This window comes from Zalophus californianus, chromosome 1 (assembly GCF_009762305.2).
Source record: "Zalophus californianus isolate mZalCal1 chromosome 1, mZalCal1.pri.v2, whole genome shotgun sequence".
Taxonomy (NCBI): domain Eukaryota; kingdom Metazoa; phylum Chordata; class Mammalia; order Carnivora; family Otariidae; genus Zalophus; species Zalophus californianus.
In genome coordinates this window covers 99,292,678-99,313,520 of record NC_045595.1, presented here as the reverse complement: position 1 = coordinate 99,313,520, position 20,843 = coordinate 99,292,678, and the positions used below count along the sequence as shown (strand labels likewise).

At 39.1% G+C, this 20,843-nt stretch overlaps 1 protein-coding gene across 6 annotated transcripts in view; it reads left to right on the top strand.

Moving 5' to 3' along the window:
* The window catches only part of SLC9A9 (solute carrier family 9 member A9), a 707,437-nt gene that overhangs the window by 138,509 nt on the left and 548,085 nt on the right, over window positions 1-20,843 (top strand). For all 6 annotated transcript variants that reach the window (XR_003518124.1, XM_027584626.2, XM_027584627.2 and 3 more), the window contains one exon: window positions 3,544-3,746. Coding sequence is in view for 5 of the 6 variants with exons in the window: in XM_027584623.2 (XP_027440424.1) it covers window positions 3,544-3,746 (203 nt within the window). In the remaining variant the exon portion in view is untranslated. The remainder of the gene's footprint in view (window positions 1-3,543; window positions 3,747-20,843) is intronic.

Sequence of the window (20,843 nt, the reverse complement as noted above, 5' to 3'; positions counted from 1 at the left end):
ATGCTGGAGTGGCATTAATTCAAAACTCCATATTTGTTTCAACATATGGCTAAAGTGCTGAGTGGACATTTGGCTGTCAGAAGCATTGTCAGATTCTGTGGGTGGGTGTCTGGCCTCAGACATTAAGGATCTTTCCAGCCGCTGCTACTGCAGTGGGGGCGCACAAATGGGCATATGTGTTTGTCAACTGAGTGCACTGTGCAGCTGCTGTTTCCCCACTGGCCTTCACATTGTGTCAAGATGTTGCTTCCTCTCGAGACTTGGGGTGAGGGGAAGCAGAACTAGAGCCTTTTGTCAAGTGTGTTAATTTGGGTCCTCTGGGAAGCGGACACTGGGAAGAGATTAGTCATGTGAAAGATTTCTTGGGGAAACTTTTTTGAGGGAAAATGGGGAGAGAGAGGTTGGACGCTGGGACAGCTGTCAGACCTCAGTGCAGCTGTAGCCCCTGTGGAGGGAGGAGCGAGGGGAAGCCTGGGTAGGAAAAGGTTTAGGTCATGGCACAATTCTAAGAAAGGTTTAGCAAGGCTGAAAGGACATCCTTAAGCCATGGTCACCCTTCAGAGCGGCCCCACCTCCCTGCCTCGGTACCCCTACTGAACTTAGTCATTGGCTGGCCTCAGTGAATACGGTTGTGGACTCCGGGGCACAGTGGCTGAGACCATCGATCAGCTGCAGTCCTCACAGGGGGAGATCCGTCTGAGGGATGCTTCGTCATGACCATCACATCTGGTCCGCACTGGTGGCAAGCAGCTTACTCCATTTACTCCAGCGCACCTCTTGCTGAAAGCTGGCACCAGAGCTGATACAAAGGTCCAGGCAGGGCCATTTAGGTTTTGAGGACTTGTATGAATTTAACCACAGGGGCCCAGGGATAAGGCCCTCATTATGACAAATAATTGAGTTCCCTGATTGGGAAAAAACAGTAGACACTTCATATTTACTTGTTGCACTGAAAGCATATTGCAAAAATAAGCGTCTCACCTTCTGAGAACTTTGAACAGTATTAATACAGGTTCTCTCTATTCAGGCCCCATGCAGATAGTGTCTTGGGATTCCTTTATTTATATCCCACTTGAATAGAAAACACAGGTCATAGAATCACTCTATGATTCTAATCACAGTACCTGCCAAATAACTTAGAAAATGAATCTTTCCTAGACAAAGAGTGTTGGCAAAGTCGTGTTCTTCACAGGCACCCTAAACCACTTGCAGTGTAGATAATATGTTTTCCCTGCTCTTTCCTGACTAGTTTTATTGTAATCATTTGATATGACACATGAAAGTTTGCTCACTGTTCTATGGTGGATCAAGCGCTCATGGTAGTTATGTATCCATCACTTATTTTCTCTTGCTAACAAAGGTTAGGATACAGTATTTCTCACTATGATGGAGGAGTGGGCCAAATACTGAAGCTGGAATGAGGTAAAAATATTCTTGAAAGAAAATCTGTTTTTATTCTCATGCATCATTCTCTTTAGTTCTCTACATTGTTGCCAAAATGATAGCACTTACATAAACATTTTATTGTTTTATTCTCCTACCTGAAATATTTCAATAGTTCTGCATTACCACTGAGTTAAAAGTAAAAACTTTTCAGCATGACCAAGGAACTTACCTTATGACTTGGTCTCTGCCTCTGGCCTATAGTCTAGAGTTCTCAACCCCTCTCTTTTTCTCTTTCTCTCTTTTTATCTCTATCATCTTTCTCTCCCGCATTTATTCTCTTCTCACAGCACTACAGACTCTCTAAATCCACCAGGTTTCTTAAGTCGTTTTGTATTTATACATAATCTCCAGTAGGTTATCCTGGTGATGGTTAACACATTAACACTACAATTTCAGTGACAACACAACAGAAGTTAACTTTTCACTCACATAATAGTCCAATGTAGGTATTCCTGGTTGGCAGAGGCTTTCCGCCCACCTGCTATCTCAGGGACTAGGGCTCCTTCAGTCTAGTGACTCTGTTTACTTATAGGGCCTTTGTTTCCTCCCCATCTATCAGATAGATGGGGAAGGAGAAGGGGAAAACTCACCTACTTATTCAAAGCTGTGTTCCAGAAGGGGCACATATCACTTTTGCTTATATTCCACTGGGGAGAACTTAACCAGACACAAATCAGGAAACAATCTCTGACTGAGCATCCACTTTCCTGACAACTATGCTACACATTGGTGAACATAAATCCTGGGGATCTTTTAGCTGTCTCTGCTGTTATGTACTGCCACCCACATGTGCAACCTGGATCCCAACTTATTCCCTGATTCAGCTTATCTGGACAAATCTTATATGACCTTTTAAGATTCCTCTAAAGCTTTGCATCATTCAAAGGGCTTTGGAGTGTTTTCTGTCTATACTCATATAACACAGAGGGCTTACCAGCTGTCATAGCACATGTCACATTGTATTATAATTGTTTGCTTAAGGGTTTGTATTTTACAAACTTGAGCTCTTATAGGACTGGGGTTGCATTTTTAAGTCTAGAAATGTCTTGTACAAAATAAGCTCCCAACAAATTATTAAGTAAATGAAAGGCTATTAGGTGACTAGATTCACAAGAGTGGTAAAACCTTCCAACATTTGATGTTTTAAAGAGTGGGTTGTGGATTTATCTTAAAACACATACTTCAGCCCTCTAAAGTTTCTTTGCTATTTATTAATAAATCCATAATATTAGCAGAGTTTACAGTTAGCAGATTACCATCAGCATCCTAACGTATAAATGTGTAAACTTAAAAGTCAAGGATTGTTACTTGGGTTCAACTCTTCACTGAAAGGAATGTTGTATCTTTAGGATGCATTTGCTACAGGTAAGCAGAAACTTGATTCAAAGTTGTTTGAAAAATTAAAGAATGTATTGTATCACATAACGAGAAGTCTAGAAGTAGGTATCTCCTGAATCGGTTGATCCAGTGGTTCAGTGAAGTCATCAGGACCTAGGTTCTGTCTGTATCTTGGTCCTAAGATTCTCAGTATATTGACCATTACCTTGGACTGGGTCCCCTCAAGGTCACAAGATATCTGCCAGCAAAAAAAATGGGGAAACAAATTGCCTTTGTCATATCCCAAAGGAGAAAACAAAGAACATCTCTCTCCCAACCATGGACTATAAGTGCTTCCTTTTAGTTTGATGGCACTGTTTTAGATATGTGCTGACTTGTGGACCAAAAACTTTCTGGGAAATTTAATCCACTGACTGATTAGATTACTCGGTATCTGTTAAAGAGCAAAGGTTTTCTTGAAGCATTTGGTTGGATAGAAGAAGTAGGTAGCTTTTCTCTCCAAAATTCGTGGCTCCATTAGGAAGGAAAAACAGGGGAATATATGCTGGATATTCAAGCAATAGTGTCCACACCACAAATATCTTAATGCAATCTACTGAACTGGTATCTATAGAAGAGTGAACAATATTCTAAGCCAGGTAATGATATAACCTTTTCTCCTGCCACTTCTACAAGTTCAAAATCATATATTTAAAAGCATCCAATAGTGAACATTTTAGATTCAGTTCCTCCAATGCAATTGTTTATTCTTTATTCTAGGCCTCATAATGGGATTAATCTTACGATATGCTACAGCACCAACAGATATTGAAAGTGGAACTGTGTATGATTGTGGAAAACTGGCCTTCAGTCCATCAACTCTGCTGATTAATATCACTGATCAAGTTTATGAATATAAATACAAGAGAGAAATAAGCCAGCATAACATCAATCCTCACCAAGGCAATGCTATACTTGAAAAGGTAAGGATTCCATCTGATCATATATTTTTTAAATAATTGAGCCATCATATGCAATGTATTAACACACATGTATATGTCTTTTTTAAACACCACACTATTGGAACAATTTAGTTGACTAAGGGGGTATACTTAATATAATTGTTTTGCAAATGACAGATTCGATAAAAAGATAGTAATTCTTCTGACTCTGCCTTTCATGATACTTGTTTCAAGTTTTTTTTTTCTTTTTTAAGAGAGAGAGAGAGAGAGAGTGAGGGAGGGAGAGCAGAGGGAGAAGGAGAGAGGGAGAGAGAATCTTAAGCAGAATCTGTGCCCAGGACGGAGCCTGATTTGGGGCTCAATCTCAGGATCCTGAGATTATGACTGAGCCGAAATCAAGAGTCAGATGCTTAAACCAACTGAGCCATCCAAATGCCCCTACTTGTTTCAAGTTTTTACACATGTGTTCTAAGTGTCATTGTGTATATTGCCAGCTGGCTACTCAGATCAAATATCCCTTAAGTCAAAAGGAATATAGAGGGGAGTGAAAAAATTTGCACCTGTAAACCTTGATTTAGGATGACTGGCTTTTGGCTGCCAACACTGGCCACTTGGCTGTTTATAAATATACTGACACACAGTCAATCTCAAGAGATCTTCACTCCACCAGTTTAGTTAGGAAATCTTAGGTAGGAAAAAGAAAAATTGTGAAGTGACCCATCTTTTATTTTTTTAAAGATTTTATTTATTCATTTGAGAGAGAGAGAGAGCACAAGCAGGGGGAGAGGCAGAGGGAGAGGGAGAAGCAGACCCCTGCTGAGCTGGGAGCCCGACATGGGAATCAATCCCAGGACCTCGAGATCATGACCTGAGCCGAAGGCAGATGCTTAACCATCTGAGCCACCCAGGCATCCCAATGACACATCTTTTAAAAATGGTTTTATTTTTGCAAATTTGTGAACTGTTTCGGTTATTGGAAGGAAGTTTCCTTCTGCTCTCAGGACTCTGGGTCAGAAAATAGATACGATTACCCTTTTTTTTTTTTTTTTAGATTTATTTTAGAGAGAGAGAAGGGGGCGGGGCAAAGGGAGAGGGAGAAAGAGTCTTTTTTTTTTAAGATTTTTATTTATTTTTCAGAGAGACAGAAAGAGAGAGAGAGAGAGCCCAAATGGGAGCAGCAGGCAGAGGGAGAAGCAGGCCCTGCAGAGCAAGGAGCCCAATGCGGGACTCAATCCCAGGACTCTGGGATCATGACCTGAACCGAAAGCAGATGCCTAACTGACTGTGCCACCCAGGCATCCTGAGGGAGAGAGAGTCTTAACCAGACTCCATGCTGAGCACAAGCCTGCTGGGTGGGGGGGTGTGGGGGAGCTGGATCCCACCACTCTGAGATCAGGACTTGAGCCAAAACCAAGAGTCCAGCACTTAACTGACTGGGCCACCCAGGTGCCCCAAATTACCTCTTGTAGTGTATTATGCATTCTGGATCAGTCCTTGGAATAAGGAGTAAGTGAATTTGTGTTTAACCATACAAGTACATGCTAAGAACCAGGATCTTATATGACTCATTCCATAACATTTTGAGTCAGACCTGAGAGCTTCCTTGATACTAAGGAAGTTTGTTTTAGCACTTTCACTCATACAGACTTAGTTTTCTTTTAATTTATAGACATTTGTTTCGATTTTGAGAGTTCTGGGGTAGGAGGGGAGATACTTGGTCTATCATTTTTCCTCATTCAAGACAGATAATTTTTAATCGTTTTTTTTTCACATTATCGTCCACTAGCACATTTCTAGATTAACTTCCTCCTGGCACTTGATGAGGGCTCAGGAAAGTCAAACTAATTATAATATTAGCTTAAGTCAGACTTAGGAAAGTGAATTGAAACATGCAAAAAGCAAATCAAATAATGTATTTCTGAAATAAATAGGAGCAACTTCTAGATCTTCTGCTGTTTTGGATGATTTCTTCCACATGCTTCTTTCTGTTCACATGGGTAATAGAAAATTATCTATCTTGAAATAAGTAATTTTTAAATGACTTTGTTGGCAGCATAGGATTTTAATCAAAACATACTTTTCAATTTTACCTCTGGTTAACACCTGGACATAAATTATTTATTTTAAAAAAGGTATTTTTTTACCTCCTCACTCTCTTACCTATTTTTATCTGCATTTCTAAACAGCACTATTTCACCAAACAGGTTGACCCCCAAAGATGCTGATAATTATCTCTGTTACTATAGCAATTTTTTTCTAGCAGGATTGTCAGTAACTGATCAAAAATTTTGTTACTATGTTATTGACACATTGATTCCTTTACCAGCAGCCGAACTCCAGTGTTTGCTTTTGAAAAACTAAGGCAAGAGTTAGAGAAAATGTCCAAGTTGTTGGGGCCTTCTTGGTTTTTTTCATTTGGTAGATTATGAATTCTATACATAAAAAGTTCAATTGACCTTGAATGGCTCAAGTATTTTCTAGATTAATGTCTAAATCATGTGACTCATTTGTCGTACTTAGCATTTGCCTCTCCAGGCATCCAAGGTTGGCAGTAGACAACTCAGTACCCAGAATAAATCCTTCCCTCATTGCTGGTGGAGAAAGAGGCATCCACTGGTACACTTAACCATATTAGATAACTTTAACTGGAAAGGATCTTGTTATAAATGGCCAGAGTATATTTTAATGCACATTTGTTTTTTATATGTCGTTTGGGGGTGGGGCACCTAGTCTGCGAAAATAACAAAAACCCCATAGTCTTTCTTTCTTACTAGGAATTCTCCAGTGCACTCAACTATTCATATCAATCAATTATTCAACCAGTCTAGGTCACAGGCAAAAGGATTCCAAAAAAGGGTTTATTCATTGGATGGCCTATAAGGAGGTAACACGGTGAAATGGGAAAAAAACTCCAACTTTCTTATTTGTAAAGTGGAGAGACTAGAGTTATTTTGTAGGGTTGTTTTAATATTTAAATGAGATGACGTATCTAATGAGTCTGGTTCCCATGAGATCCTTTACATTGCACTGCTCTTACTGTCTCTGCTATTATTACCGCTGCCACTTCTACCACCACCGGTACCATCACCACTGCACCACCTCTAACACCAATGCTATCATTGCTACTACAAGATAATGTTTAAATGCTTCACAAATGCCAGGGATTAAGGAAATGTGTGGGTTTTTTTTCATTCATTTAACATTTGTTGGGGAGAAAAGATCAATATATAATATATACCTGTATATAATTCAGTTCTAAATTATATCACATAGATTGTGAGGACTATAAAAAACGATATGCCAGGCTTGTTTCAGTCATGCGCAATACATATAGAAGTGTAGAAAAGAAAAAAAATATCTTCACTTAAAGATTTATGAAAATAATATTTTCCTATATATTATGAGCAACTGATGATCTCAAAACAACCTTCTGGGAAAATAAAACTAGATTGTATTGCTTTGTATTTATCTAGTTAATGTTTCCAACACCATCAATTGTTCTGCGGACCCAAGATATGTTTAACTAGTTTTAGCTGAGTGGGGCCTATATTCTGTTACATAATGGCTTTACATTAATTTGTTATGTAACATCTAGGAACACCAAACTATATACTAAGAATTTCTGAATTTCCTATCAGTGGGAAGTTTAAAACTTGCTTTTGAAGAGCAGGTGATATAAGAACTTTCTCCATCACTCATTCATTCGTTCTTTCAACACAAAGGAATTGAGTGAGTCCCATAAGTTTCAGTTCTAAAGTAATTGTCTCAAGGAGTTTAATAATGGATCAGAGGAAAACACAACAAATAAATAAATGAGTAAATACACCACAAAGCTGGTACTAAGGGAGGGAGCCAAGTACCACAGGCACTCAGGAAGGACAATATTATTTCTTATTAGGGTGATAGGAGAGATTTCAAAGAAAGATAGTTGAATGACTCCGGTAGTAATGACATATATAATGTGTAGAGGCAGGAGAGTCTTTACAAGCAAAGGAAGTGGAAAAAAGGGGTAGAGAATATTCCAAGAAAGGAAAACAATTCCAATTTGTTGAAGTATGGAAGACCAATGAAATATAGGGCTAGAAATAAGGGCAAAGTTTGATTACAGAAGGCCTTGAATACAACTCTATTTGCCAGTGTTGACAAAAGCAAAGAGATAGATCAATATATAATATATACCTGTATATAATTCAGTTCTAAATTATATCACATAGATTGTGAGGACTATAAAATACCATATGCCAAGCTTGTTTCAGTCATGCTCAATACATATAGAAGTATAGAAAAGAAAAAAAAAATATGTGTAGAGGGTAGAGAGGGAAAGCAAGCAGACAAATGAGGCCTAAGCTTGGATGGTAACCAAGGGGCACATGGAAGAGAAGCAAGGAAGGAAGATGCTGTAGAATTTGGACCTAGTGGGTATGAGAAGGGAGAATGACTTACTCTGCTACCAGGCCATGTGGGTTCATAGAGGTGGTAGGGCAGAAATGGGGAAGTGAGAAGTTAGGGGAAGGAGCTGGTTAGGGGAAAATCACAGTTAGTTTAAAAATTGATGAATGAATAAATCGATTTATTATCATCACTAATTTATTATTGATTTACACATTATGTTTTTATAATATTGAGTTGGAGGAGTCAGCAGCCATTTGGCTGGACAGGTCTTGCAGATTTAGTCCACTTCCAAAGAGTTGTCAGCACAGTTAAATTTATACTTCCTATCATTCATAAATCAGTTGACTGTAATGTGAAAAGTCAAAGGAAACTACCCAGTGAAAATTTTGCCAAGTCTTCACTTCCTGTGTGACAAGTGACACTATCATTTGGTCAGGAAAGTTATTTTGGAGTAAGTTACCCTGCTGAGTAATCAGTCCTGTCTGTTGTTTCAATAAAGAGAATTGCTAGGCAGCAAATAGGTCACACTGAGGCTATTATTAATTGTGTTGGTTAATACTTTATATTTTAGAGATATTTTAAGGAAGTCTTTATAGCAACAGCTAATAGTGTGACTTTTATAAATAATCTTATATTTGCAGCATTAAAACCTCAAGTGTCTTAATTTATTCTCACTGTCCAAATTTTTCTAATGGTAATTTAGACTTTTTGTGGTTCAGAGTCTTAATTCTTATATATTTACTTGTGAACTATTTTTGTTATTTCCAGTCTTTCCCTTTGCTTGATTATTCTGGTTTCAGAGGCTGGAGGGCAAAGCTCTTCTGGTAACAAGAACAGCTTGACCAGAGTCACTGGACCATGAGATAAATATGCCCAGTTAATGCTAGGACCCTTTTGAGAAGAGTAAGAAAAGACAGGAAAGAAACCTCCTCCAAAATTGTTCTCAGCACACTGGGAGAAGCAAGCATCACAATAGATCAGCACTTGGGGTTTGGAGAAACATTTGTAGAATAGTATCAATTATTCCTCCATTCTATAGAGAACAGGGTTTCATGACCTATGTTTCTCTATTGTGACAAGTCTTGGATCATACAACATGGACCTGGGGGAATCTCAAAGTTGGCCGTGAATGGGATAAGCTGTTTGAATAGACTTAGCTACTTTCGTCTTAAACCTTACTATTGTTACTAAAGAAACTTATCTTTTTTTTTCATCTTAGGTGTTTTTTTCCACCCTTATCCAATTTTCTTTTCAAAAAGTTGGCCTGAGAAATAATTTCAAAAATGTCTCAAGACTTTAAGTATTCCATTTGGGTTGTTTTTTCCTCTTTTTTTCCCTGTGAAAGTATTTTTATTTATTTAATTTTTATTTTTTCTAGTTGTACTGAAATATAATCAACATGTAAGATTGTATTAGTTTAGGGTATACAACATAATGATTTGATTTATGTATGTATTGGGAAATGATTACCACAATAAGTTTAGTTACCATCCATTATCTCACGTGGTTATATATTTTTCTTATGATAAAAACTTTTCAGATCTACCCTTAGCAACTTTCACATATACAATACGATATTATTAACTATAGTCACCATCCCTACATTACATCCCCAGGACTTCTTTATCTTATAACTGCCAGCTTGTATCTTGTGACCGCCTTCACCCATTTCCCCCACCCTTCACCTCTCAGCTCTGGCAACCACCAATCTGTTCTCCGTTTCTGAGTTCATTTTTTTAGATTTGGCATAAGTAAGATCTTATAGTATTTGTCTTTTTTACCTTATTTCACTTAGCATAGTGTCCTCAAGGTCAATCCATGTTGTCACAAATGGCAGGATTTCCTTCTTTTTTATGGCTGAATAATATCTGTGTGTATATATGTGTGTGTGAGTGTGTGTGTGTGTGTGTGTGCACCACATTTCTTTATCCATGCATTCATTGATGAACACTTAGTTTTCATATCTTGGCTATTGTAAATAATGTAAATAACTGTAAGTAATAATACTGTATGCTGTAATGAACTTGAAAGGGCAAATATCTTGTGGAGATGTTAATTTCAATTCCTTGAATATATACCTAGAAGTGGGATTATTGGATCATATGGTAATTTTAATTTTTTGAGGAAACTCCATACTGTTGTCCATAGTAGCTGAACCAGTTTACATTCCCACCACCAGTGCATGAGGATTCCTTTTTCTTCACATCCTTGCCAACACTTATATCTTGTTTTTTTGATAATAGTTATTCTAACAGATGGGAAGTGATATCTCATTGTAGCTTTGATTTACATTTCCCTGATGATTAGTTCCATTCGGTTGTAATTTAGTCATCGAATTTATTTTCTTCATTCATTTAGTCATTCAACAAATATTTATTTATTGGACATTCATCATATGCCATGTGCTTGTTTTAGGTGCTGCAAGGACAGTAGCAAACAAAACAAAGTCCTTGTTCTCATGCAGCTTAGACTCTAGGGTAGAGATAGACAAGCGACAGTTTCACACAATCATTTATAATGTAATGTCAGGTAGAGATGTGCTGTGAAGAAAAGTTAGCAAAATGAGAGGATGAGGAATGAAGTGTATTTAGGTATGTTCTGCGGGAAAGGCCTCACTGAGGAGGTGAAGTTGGAGCTGAGATCTGAATGAAGTTGGGAGCGAGCCATGCAGATGTGGAAGAAGGGATTTTCAAAGCAAGGGCAAGAAAAAAACAATAACATTAGATGTCTTTGCTTTGCTAAGTCATTTTTTCCCTTGCCAGATCTTTGCTATATTTTTCATCAATATTCAAGATCATTTTGTGTATACCAAAAATCCTGGAAAAATTCTATTTGTTGTGGCAGATAAGGTTGGAGGAGATGAGGAGACATTGACTTGGAATGGGGAGTGAAAATGCACAAAATGCAGAATTAACAGGAAGCCTGGCAGGCTCTACTTGACGTTCTAGCCTATTTTTCAGGCTTACCTTTAGAAGGCACAGCCCAGCACCAAGGAGTTATTTTACTAAATAAAGAAGAAGTCAAACTCTCACTCTTTGCAGATGATGTGATACTTTATGTGGAAAACCCAAAAGACTGGTGTAAGGTGGTATCTCATTGAGGTTTTGCTAGAACTCATACAGGAATTCAGTAAAGTGGCAGGATATAAAATCAATGCACAGAAATCAGTGGCATTTCTATACACCAACAACAAGACAGAAGAGAGACAAATCAAGGAGTCGATCCCATTTACAATTGCACCCAAAACCATAAGATACCTAGGAATAAATCTAACCAAAGAGGCAAAGAATCTGTACTCAGAAAACTATAGAATACTCATGAAAGAAATTGAGGAAGACACAAAGAAATGGAAAAACATCCCATGCTCATGGATTGGAAGAACAAATATTGTGAAAATATCAATACTACCTAGAGCAATCTACACATTTAATGTAATTCCTATCAAAATACCATCAACTTTTTTCAAAGAAATGGAACAAACAATCCTAAAATTTGTATGGAACCAGAAAAGACCCCAAATAGCCAGAGGTATGTTGAAAAAGAAGAGAAAAGCTGATGGCATCACTATTCCAGACTTCAAACTCTATTACAAAGCTGTCATCATCAAGACAGTATGGTACTGGCACAAAAACAGATGCATAGATCAATGGAACAGAATAGAGAGCCCCAAAATGAACCCTCAACTCTATGGTCAACTCATCTTTGACAAAGCAGGAAAGAATATCCAATGGAAAAAAAACAGTCTCTTCAACGAATGGTGTTGGGAAAATTGGACAACCACATGCAGACAAATGAAACTGGACCATTTCCTTACACCACACACAAAAATAGACTCAAAATGGTTGAAAGACCTAAATGTGAGACAGGAATCCATCAAACTCCTTGAGGAGAACACAGGCAGCAACCTCTTTGACCTCAGCTGCAGCAACTTCTTCCTAGACACATCGCCAAAGGCAAGGGAAGCAAGGGCAAAAATGAACTATTGGGACTTCATCAAGATAAAAAGCTTTTAGAAATGCAAGAAGGAGGGGGCGGAGCAAGATGGCGGAGGAGTAGGAGACCTAGATTTTGTCTGGTCTCAGGAATACAGCTGAATAGGGATCAAACCATTCTGAACACCTACGAACTCAACAGGAGATCGAACAGGAGAGTAGCAACAACTCTCTGAACAGAGAAGCGACCACTTACTGGAAGGTAGGACGTGCGGAGAAGTGAATCCGAGGCGATATTCGGGAGGATAGACGGCGGGGGAGGGGCCTCCGTCGGCCGCTTCTGGCAAGTGCTAGAGCCGCGGAGCACAAAATCGGACCTTTTAAAAGTTGGCTCGGCAGAGGGACGTCGCTGCAGTGGCTAAGCGGGGGGTGGAATCCTCCCGGGACAGTGTGGTCTCAGGACCCTCGGGGTCACAGAGAGACCGGGGGTGCCTGAGTGCGGCAGAGCTCCCAGGTATCAGAGCAGGGAAGCCGGCTGCAGAGACGGAGCAGAGTCGTGGGCTCTCAGCTCGGGGTTGCCACAAACTGTGATCTGCGGCCCAGTCGGGGCACGGCTCCCCCAGCAGGGACCCAACAAGCAGCAGATCCGGGGAGACTCCCCTTCCTTCCCGGGGAGGAGCGGTGCGGGAACACACTGCAGGGATCTGCTGGGTTTGGAGACTCCGAGCGGGGTCGGGTGCCAGAGATAGAAACGCTCGGTCACAGGCCAGGTGAGCACGGAGTGCGGCCAGAGACCGGGGACACGGGAGTGACTGCTTTTCTCTGGGTGCGCACTGAGGAGTGGGGCCCCGAGTTCTCGGCTCCTCCGGGCAGAGACTGGGAGGCCGCCATTTTCGCCCTGGTCCTCCAAAGCTGTACCGAGAGCTTGCAGGGAACAAAAGCTCCTGAGAGCAAACTGGAGCAGCTTCCTTAGCCCGGACGGACAAGGGCGGGGCAATTCCGCCTCCGGCAAAGGCATTTGGAAACCACAGCAACAGGCCCCTCCCCCAGAAGATCAGCACAAACAGCCAGCAAGCCAAGACCAAGTTGATCGATCAAGGAGAATAGGAGAACTCCAGCGCTAGGGGAATACTGCACATAGATTCATGCCTTCTTTTTTTTTTTTTTTTTTTTTTTTTTTTTACCATGATTCATTATTTCATCAAAGTTAATTTTTGTTGACTTTTTTTATTTTTCTTTTTCCCTTTTTCAACCAACATCTTATAAATCCCTTTTTTTTAAAAAAAAAAAACATTTTTTATTTTTTTTTCATTTTTAGAGTCATATTTTATCCCTTCATAGTAGTTATCCTTGTTTTTGGCATATATATATAAGTTGTTCTCTCTTTAAAATTTTGAGGTACAGTTTCTTCTAACAGATCAAAATATACCCTAAACCACTAGTGTATGGCTTTGTTCTAGTCTCCTGCCTGATCACATTCTCTCCCTTTTTCCTTTTTTTTTTTCCTTAAATCTTCTTTCTTTTTTCAAACAACTTATCTTACCAAGTCCTTTTATAAAATCTTTTATAATTTTCATCTTTACAGTCATCTTCCATCCCTTCATTGTATCAACCCTTATTTTGTACATATATGTCTTTCTTCCTTTAAAATTTTAGGAGGCACTTTTTCTAACAGACCAAAATACGCCCAAAATCTAGTGTGTGGCACTGATCTATGCACTAGCCTGATCATATTTGATCATATTCTGCCTTTTTTGAATTGTTTTGTTTTTGTTTTTATCTTTTTTTTCTTTTTTTTTTTCTTTTTCTCTTTCTTTTTTCTTTCTTTCCCTTTCTTTTCCCCTGGTTTCAGGTCTTTTCTGATTTGCATACAGTATATTTGCTGGGGACGTTGTAAACCTGTTAGCCTTTTGTTCTCTCATTCATCTATTCTCCTCTGGACAAAATGACAAGACGAAAGAAATCACCTCAGCAAAAAGAACAAGAGGTAGTACCGTCAGCCAGGGACCTACTCAATACGGACATTAGTACGATGTCGGACCTAGAGTTCAGAATCATGACTTTAAAGATACTAGCTGGGCTTGAAAAAAGCGTGGAAGTTATTAGAGAAACCCTTTCTGGAGAAATAAAAGAACTAAAATCTAACCAAATCGAAATCAAAAAGGCTATTGATGAGGTGCAATCAAAAATGGGGGCACTAAATGCTAGGATAAATGAGGCAGAAGAGAGAATCAGTGATATAGAAGACCAAATGATGGAAAATAAAGAGGCTGAGAAAAAGAGAGAGAAACAACTACAGGATCACGAGGGCAGAATTCGAGAGATAAGTGATACGATAAGACGAAACAACATTAGAATAATTGGGATCCCAGAAGAAGAAGAGAGAGAGAGAGGGGCAGAAGGTATATTGGAGCAAATTATAGCAGAGAACTTCCCTAATGTGAGGAAGGAAACAGGCATTAAAATCCAGGAGGCACAGAGAACCCCTCTCAAAATCAATAAAAATAGGTCAACACCCCGACATCTAATAGTAAAACTTACGAGTCTCAGAGACAAAGAGAAAATCCTGAAAGCAGCTCGGGAGAAGAGATATGTAACCTACAATGGTAGAAACATTAGATTGGCAACAGACCTATCCACAGAGACCTGGCAGGCCAGAAAGGACTGGCAAGATATCTTCAGAGCACTAAACGAGAAAAATATGCAGCCAAGAATACTATATCCAGCTAGGCTATCATTGAAAATAGAAGGAGAGATAAAAAGCTTCCAGAACAAACAAAAACTAAAGGAATTTGCAAACACGAAACCAGCCCTCCAAGAAATATTGAGAGGGGTCCTCTAAGCAAAGAGAGAACCTAAAAGCAGCAAAGAACAGAAACGAACACAGACAACAGACAGTTAACAGTCACCTTACAGGTAATACAATGGCACTAAATTCATACCTTTCAATAGTTACCCTGAATGTAAATGGGCTAAATGCCCCAATCAAAAGACACAGGCTATCAGATTGGATTAAAAAACAAGACCCATCAATATGCTGTCTACAAGAGACTCATTTTACACCCAAAGACACCCCCAGATTGAAAGTGAGGGGGTGGAAGACCATTTACCATGCTAATGGACACCAAAAGAAAGCTGGGGTGGCAATCCTTATATCAGACAAACTAGATTTTAAAACAAAGACTGTAATAAGAGATGAGGAAGGACACTATATCCTACTTAAAGGGTCTATCCAACAAGAAGATCTAACAATTGTAAATATCTATGCCCCGAACATGGGAGCGGCCAATTATATAAGGCAATTAATAACAAAAGCAAAGAAACACATTGACAACAATACAATAATAGTGGGGGACTTTAACACCCCCCTGACTGAAATGGACAGATCATCTAAGCAAAAGATCAACAAGGAAATAAAGACTTTAAATGACACACTGGACCAAATGGACTTCACAGACATATTCAGAACATTCCATCCCAAAGCAAAGGAATACACATTCTTCTCTAGTGCCCATGGAACATTCTCCAGAATTGATCACATCCTAGGTCACAAATCAGGTCTCAATCGGTACCAAAAGATTGGGATCATTCCCTGCATATTTTCAGACCACAATGCTTTGAAACTAGAACTCAACCACAAGAGGAAAGTCGGAAAGAACTCAAATACATGGAGGCTAAAGAGCATCCTACTAAAGAATGAATGGGTCAACCAAGAAATTAAAGAAGAATTAAAAAAATTCATGGAAACCAATGAAAATGAAAACACAACTGTTCAAAATCTTTGGGATACAGCAAAAGCAGTCCTGAGAGGAAAGTATATAGCAATACAAGCCTTTCTCAAGAAACAAGAAAGGTCTCAAATACACAACCTAACCCTACACCTAAAGGAGCTGGAGAAAGAACAGCAAAGAAAGCCTAAACCCAGCAGGAGAAGAGAAATCATAAAGATCAGAGCAGAAATCAATGAACTAGAAACCAAAAGAACAGTAGAACAGATCAACGAAACTAGGAGCTGGTTCTTTGAAAGAATTAACAAGATTGATAAACCCCTGGCCAGACTGATCAAAAAGAAAAGAGAAATGACCCAAATCAACAAAATCATGAATGAAAGAGGAGAGATCACAAGCAACACCAAAGAAATACAAACAATTATAAGAACATATTATGAGCAACTCTATGCCAGCAAATTAGATAACCTGGAAGAAATGGGTGCATTCCTAGAGATGTATCAACTACCAAAATTGAACCAGGAAGAAATAGAAAACCTGAACAGACCTATAACCACTAAGGAAATTGAAACAGTCATCAAAAATCTCCCAAGAAACAAAAGCCCAGGGCCAGATGGCTTCCCAGGGGAATTCTATCAGACATTTAAAGAAGAATTAATACCTATTCTTCTGAAATTGTTCCAAAAAATAGAAATGGAAGGGAAACTTCCAAACTCATTTTATGAGGCCAGCATTACCTTGATCCCAAAACCAGACAAAGACCCCATCAAAAAAGAGAATTACAGACCAATATCCTTGATGAACATGGATGCAAAAATTCTCACCAAAATACTAGCCAATAGGATCCAACAGTACATTAAAAGGATTATTCACCACGACCAAGTGGGATTTATTCCTGGGCTGCAAGGCTGGTTCAACATCCGCAAATCAATCAACGTGATACAATACATTAACAAAAGAAAGAACAAGAATCATATGATCCTCTCAATAGATGCAGAAAAAGCATTTGACAAAGTACAACATCCTTTCTTGATCAAAACTCTTCAGAGTATAGGGATAGAGGGTACATACCTCAATATCATAAAAGCCATCTATGAAAAACCTACAGCGAATATCATTCTCAATGGGGAAAGGCTGAGAGCTTTTCCCCTAAGGTCAGGAACGCGGCAGGGATGTCCACTCTCACCACTGCTATTCAACATAGTATTAGAAGTCCTAGCCACAGCAATCAGACAACAAAAAGAAATCAAAGGCATCCAAATCGGCAAAGAGGAAGTCAAACTCTCACTCTTTGCAGATGATATGATACTGTATGTGGAAAACCCAAAAGACTCCACCCCAAAACTGCTAGAACTCATACAGGAATTCAGTAAAGTAGCAGGATATAAAATCAATGCACAGAAATCAGTGGCATTCCTATACACCAACAACAAGACAGAAGAGAGACAAATCAAGGAGTCGATCCCATTTACAATTGCACCCAAAACCATTAGATACCTAGGAATAAATCTAACCAAAGAGGCAAAGGATCTGTACACAGAAAACTATAAAATACTCAGGAAAGAAATTGAAGAAGACACAAAGAAATGGAAAAACGTTCCATGCTCATGGATTGGGAGAATCAACATTGTGAAGATGTCAATGCTACCTAGAGCAATCTACACATTCAATGCAATCCCCATCAAAATACCATCCACTTTTTTCAAAGAAATGGAACAAATAATCCTAAAATTTGTATGGAACCAGAAGAGACCCAGAATAGCCAGAGGAATACTGAAAAAGAAAAGCAAAGCTGGCGGCATCACAATTCCGGACTTCCAGCTCTATTACAAAGCTGTCATCATCAAGACAGTATGGTACTGGCACAAAAACAGACACATAGATCAATGGAACAGAATCGAGAGCCCAGAAATGGACCCTCAACTCTATGGTCAACTTATTTTTGACAAAGCAGGAAAGAATGTCCAATGGCAAAAAGACAGTCTCTTCAACAAATGGTGTTGGGAAAATTGGACAGCCACATGCAGAAGAATGAAACTGGACCATTTCCTTACACCACACACAAAAATAGACTCCAAATGGTTGAAAGACCTAAACGTGAGACAGGAGTCCATCCAAATCCTAAAGGAGAACACAGGTAGCAACCTTTTCGACCTTAGCCGCAGCAACTTCTTCCTAGAAACATCGCCAAAGGCACGGGAAGCCAGGGCAAAAATGAACTATTGGGATTTCATCAAGATAAAAAGCTTCTGCACAGCAAAAGAAACAGTCCACAAAACCAAAAGACAACCGACAGAATGGGAGAAAATATTTGCAAATGACATATCAGATAAAGGGCTAGTATCCAAAATTTATAAAGAACTTATCAAACTCAACACCCAAAGAACAAATAATCCAATCAAGAAATGGGCAGAAGACATGAACAGACATTTCTCCAAAGAAGACATCCAAATGGCCAACAGGCACATGAAAAAGTGCTCAACATCGCTTGGCATCAGGGAAATCCAAATCAAAACCTCAATGAGATACCACCTCACACCCGTCAGAATGGCTAAAATTAACAAGTCAGGGAACGACAGATGTTGGCGGGGATGTGGAGAAAGGGGAACCCTCTTACACTGTTGGTGGGAATGCAAGCTGGTGCAACCCCTCTGGAAAACAGTATGGAGGTTCCTCAAACAGTTGAAATTAGAGCTACCGTTCGATCCAGCAATTGCACTACTGGGTATTTACCACAAAGATACAAATGTAGGGACCCGAAGGGGTACGTGTACCCCAATGTTTATAGCAGCAATGTCCACCATAGCCAAACTGTGGAAAGAGCCAAGATGCCCATCGACAGATGAATGGATAAAGAAGATGTGGTATATATACACAATGGAATATTATGCAGCCATCAAAAGGAATGAGATCTTGCCATTTGCAACGACGTGGATGGAACTGGAGGGTGTTATGCTGAGTGAAATAAGTCAATCAGAGAAAGACATGTATCACATGACCTCACTGATATGAGGAATTCTTAATCTCAGGAAAGAAACTGAGTGTTACTGGAGTGGTTGGGGGTGGGAGGGATGGGGTGGCTGGGTGATAGACATTGGGGAGGGTATGTGCTACGGTGAGCGCTGTGAATTGTGCAAGACTGTTGAATCACAGATCTGTACTTCTGAAACAAATAACGCAACATATTTTCAGAAAAAAGAAAAAGAAGATAACAGGAGAGGAAGAAAAGGGGAGTATGTCAGAGGGGGAAACGAACCATGAGAGATGATGGACTCTGAAAAACAAACTGAGGGTTCTAGAGGGGAGGGGGGTGGGGGGATGGGTTAGCCTGGTGATGGGTATTGAGGAGGGCACGTTCTGCATGGAGCACTGGGTGTTATGAACAAACAATGAATCATGGAACACTGCACCAAAAACTAATGATGTAATATATGGTGATTAACATAACAATAAAAAATTTAAAAAAAAAAAAAAAAGAAATGCAAAAAAAAAAAAAAAAAAAAATTTAAAAAGCTTTTGCACAACAAAGGAAACAGTCAACAAAACCAAAAGACAACCAACAGAATGGGAGAAGATATTGGCAAATGACATATCAGATAAAGGGCTAGTATCCAAAATCAAAAAAGAATGTATCAAACTCAACACCCAAAGAACAAATAATCCAATCAAGAAAGTTGAAAATAGTTGAAAATAGAGCTGCTGTACAACCCAGCAATTGCACTACTGGGTATTTACCCCCAAGATACAAATGTAGGGATCCGAAGGGGTATGTGTACCCCAATGTTTATAGCAGCAATGTCCACAATAGCCAAACTATGGAAAGAGCCTAGATGTCCATCAATGGATGAATGGATAAAGAAGATATATGTGTATATATATATATATATATATATATATATACACACACACACACACACACACACACACAATGGAATACTATGCAGCCATCAAAAAATGAAATCTTGCCATTTGCAACAACATGGATGGAACTAGAGGGTATTATGCTAAGCGAAATAAGTCAGTCGTAGAAAGACAAGTATCAAATGATCTCACTGATATGAGGAATTCTTAATCTCAGGAAACAGAGGGTTGCTGGAGTGATGGGGGGTAGAAGGGATGGGGTGTCTGGGTGATGGACGTTGGGGAAGGTATGTGCTATGGTGAGTGTTGTAAGACTGATGAATCACAGACCTGTACCTCTGAAACAAATAATACATTATATGTTAAAAAAAAAAAGAAAAAAGAAAATAGTAGGAAGGGAAAAATGAAGGGGGGGAAACTGGAGGGGGAGACGAATCATGAGAGACTATGGACTCTAAGAAACAAACTGAGGGTTTTTTGGGGGGATGGGTTAGCCCAGTGATGGGTATTAAGGAGGGCACGTATTGATGGAGCACTGGGTGTTATAAGCAAACAATGAATCATGGAACACTACATCAAAAACTAATGGTGTAATACATGGTGACTAACATAACATAATAAAATAAAATTAAAAATAAATAAAAGGCAGAAAAGTGATACATACAAATATCAATATGGAATTAAGAATCAGTGATGCGAGAAAGTCCATATTTACTGAAGAGCAACATTTTCCTTATATTGTACAATGAAATATAATTATGGAATGTAAATTGTGGGATGTAATCCAAAAGCAACTTTATATTTGTCTCCTAATGTCTTTTTTTTAAAGGATACTCACCGGGGTAAGTTTTTCCCCTTACCAGTGAATTAAAACTCTAGCAGGCTTTATGATATTTCTGAACAGTCTTAGGCAGTAGAAAATTGCTTAGTTGCAGAACAGTCTCAATTTAGCAAATAAAAGGCTCAGTCTAAAACAAACAAACAAAAAAAGAATTACCGTAGACAGAATTCCCTTTCCAGATATATTTGGGAGAGTTTGGGTTAAGCCCTTGCCACACAGAATGTAGCTTAACTTTTGGATACAGGGCTAATAGACGTGGCACTCAGAAACTCTTCTGATCTCTAGATAGAGGACTTTTTTCTTCTTTGCTAATCATCACTTAGGACTTAAGTTCTAAGGAAACTAACCACTGGAACATTTATTT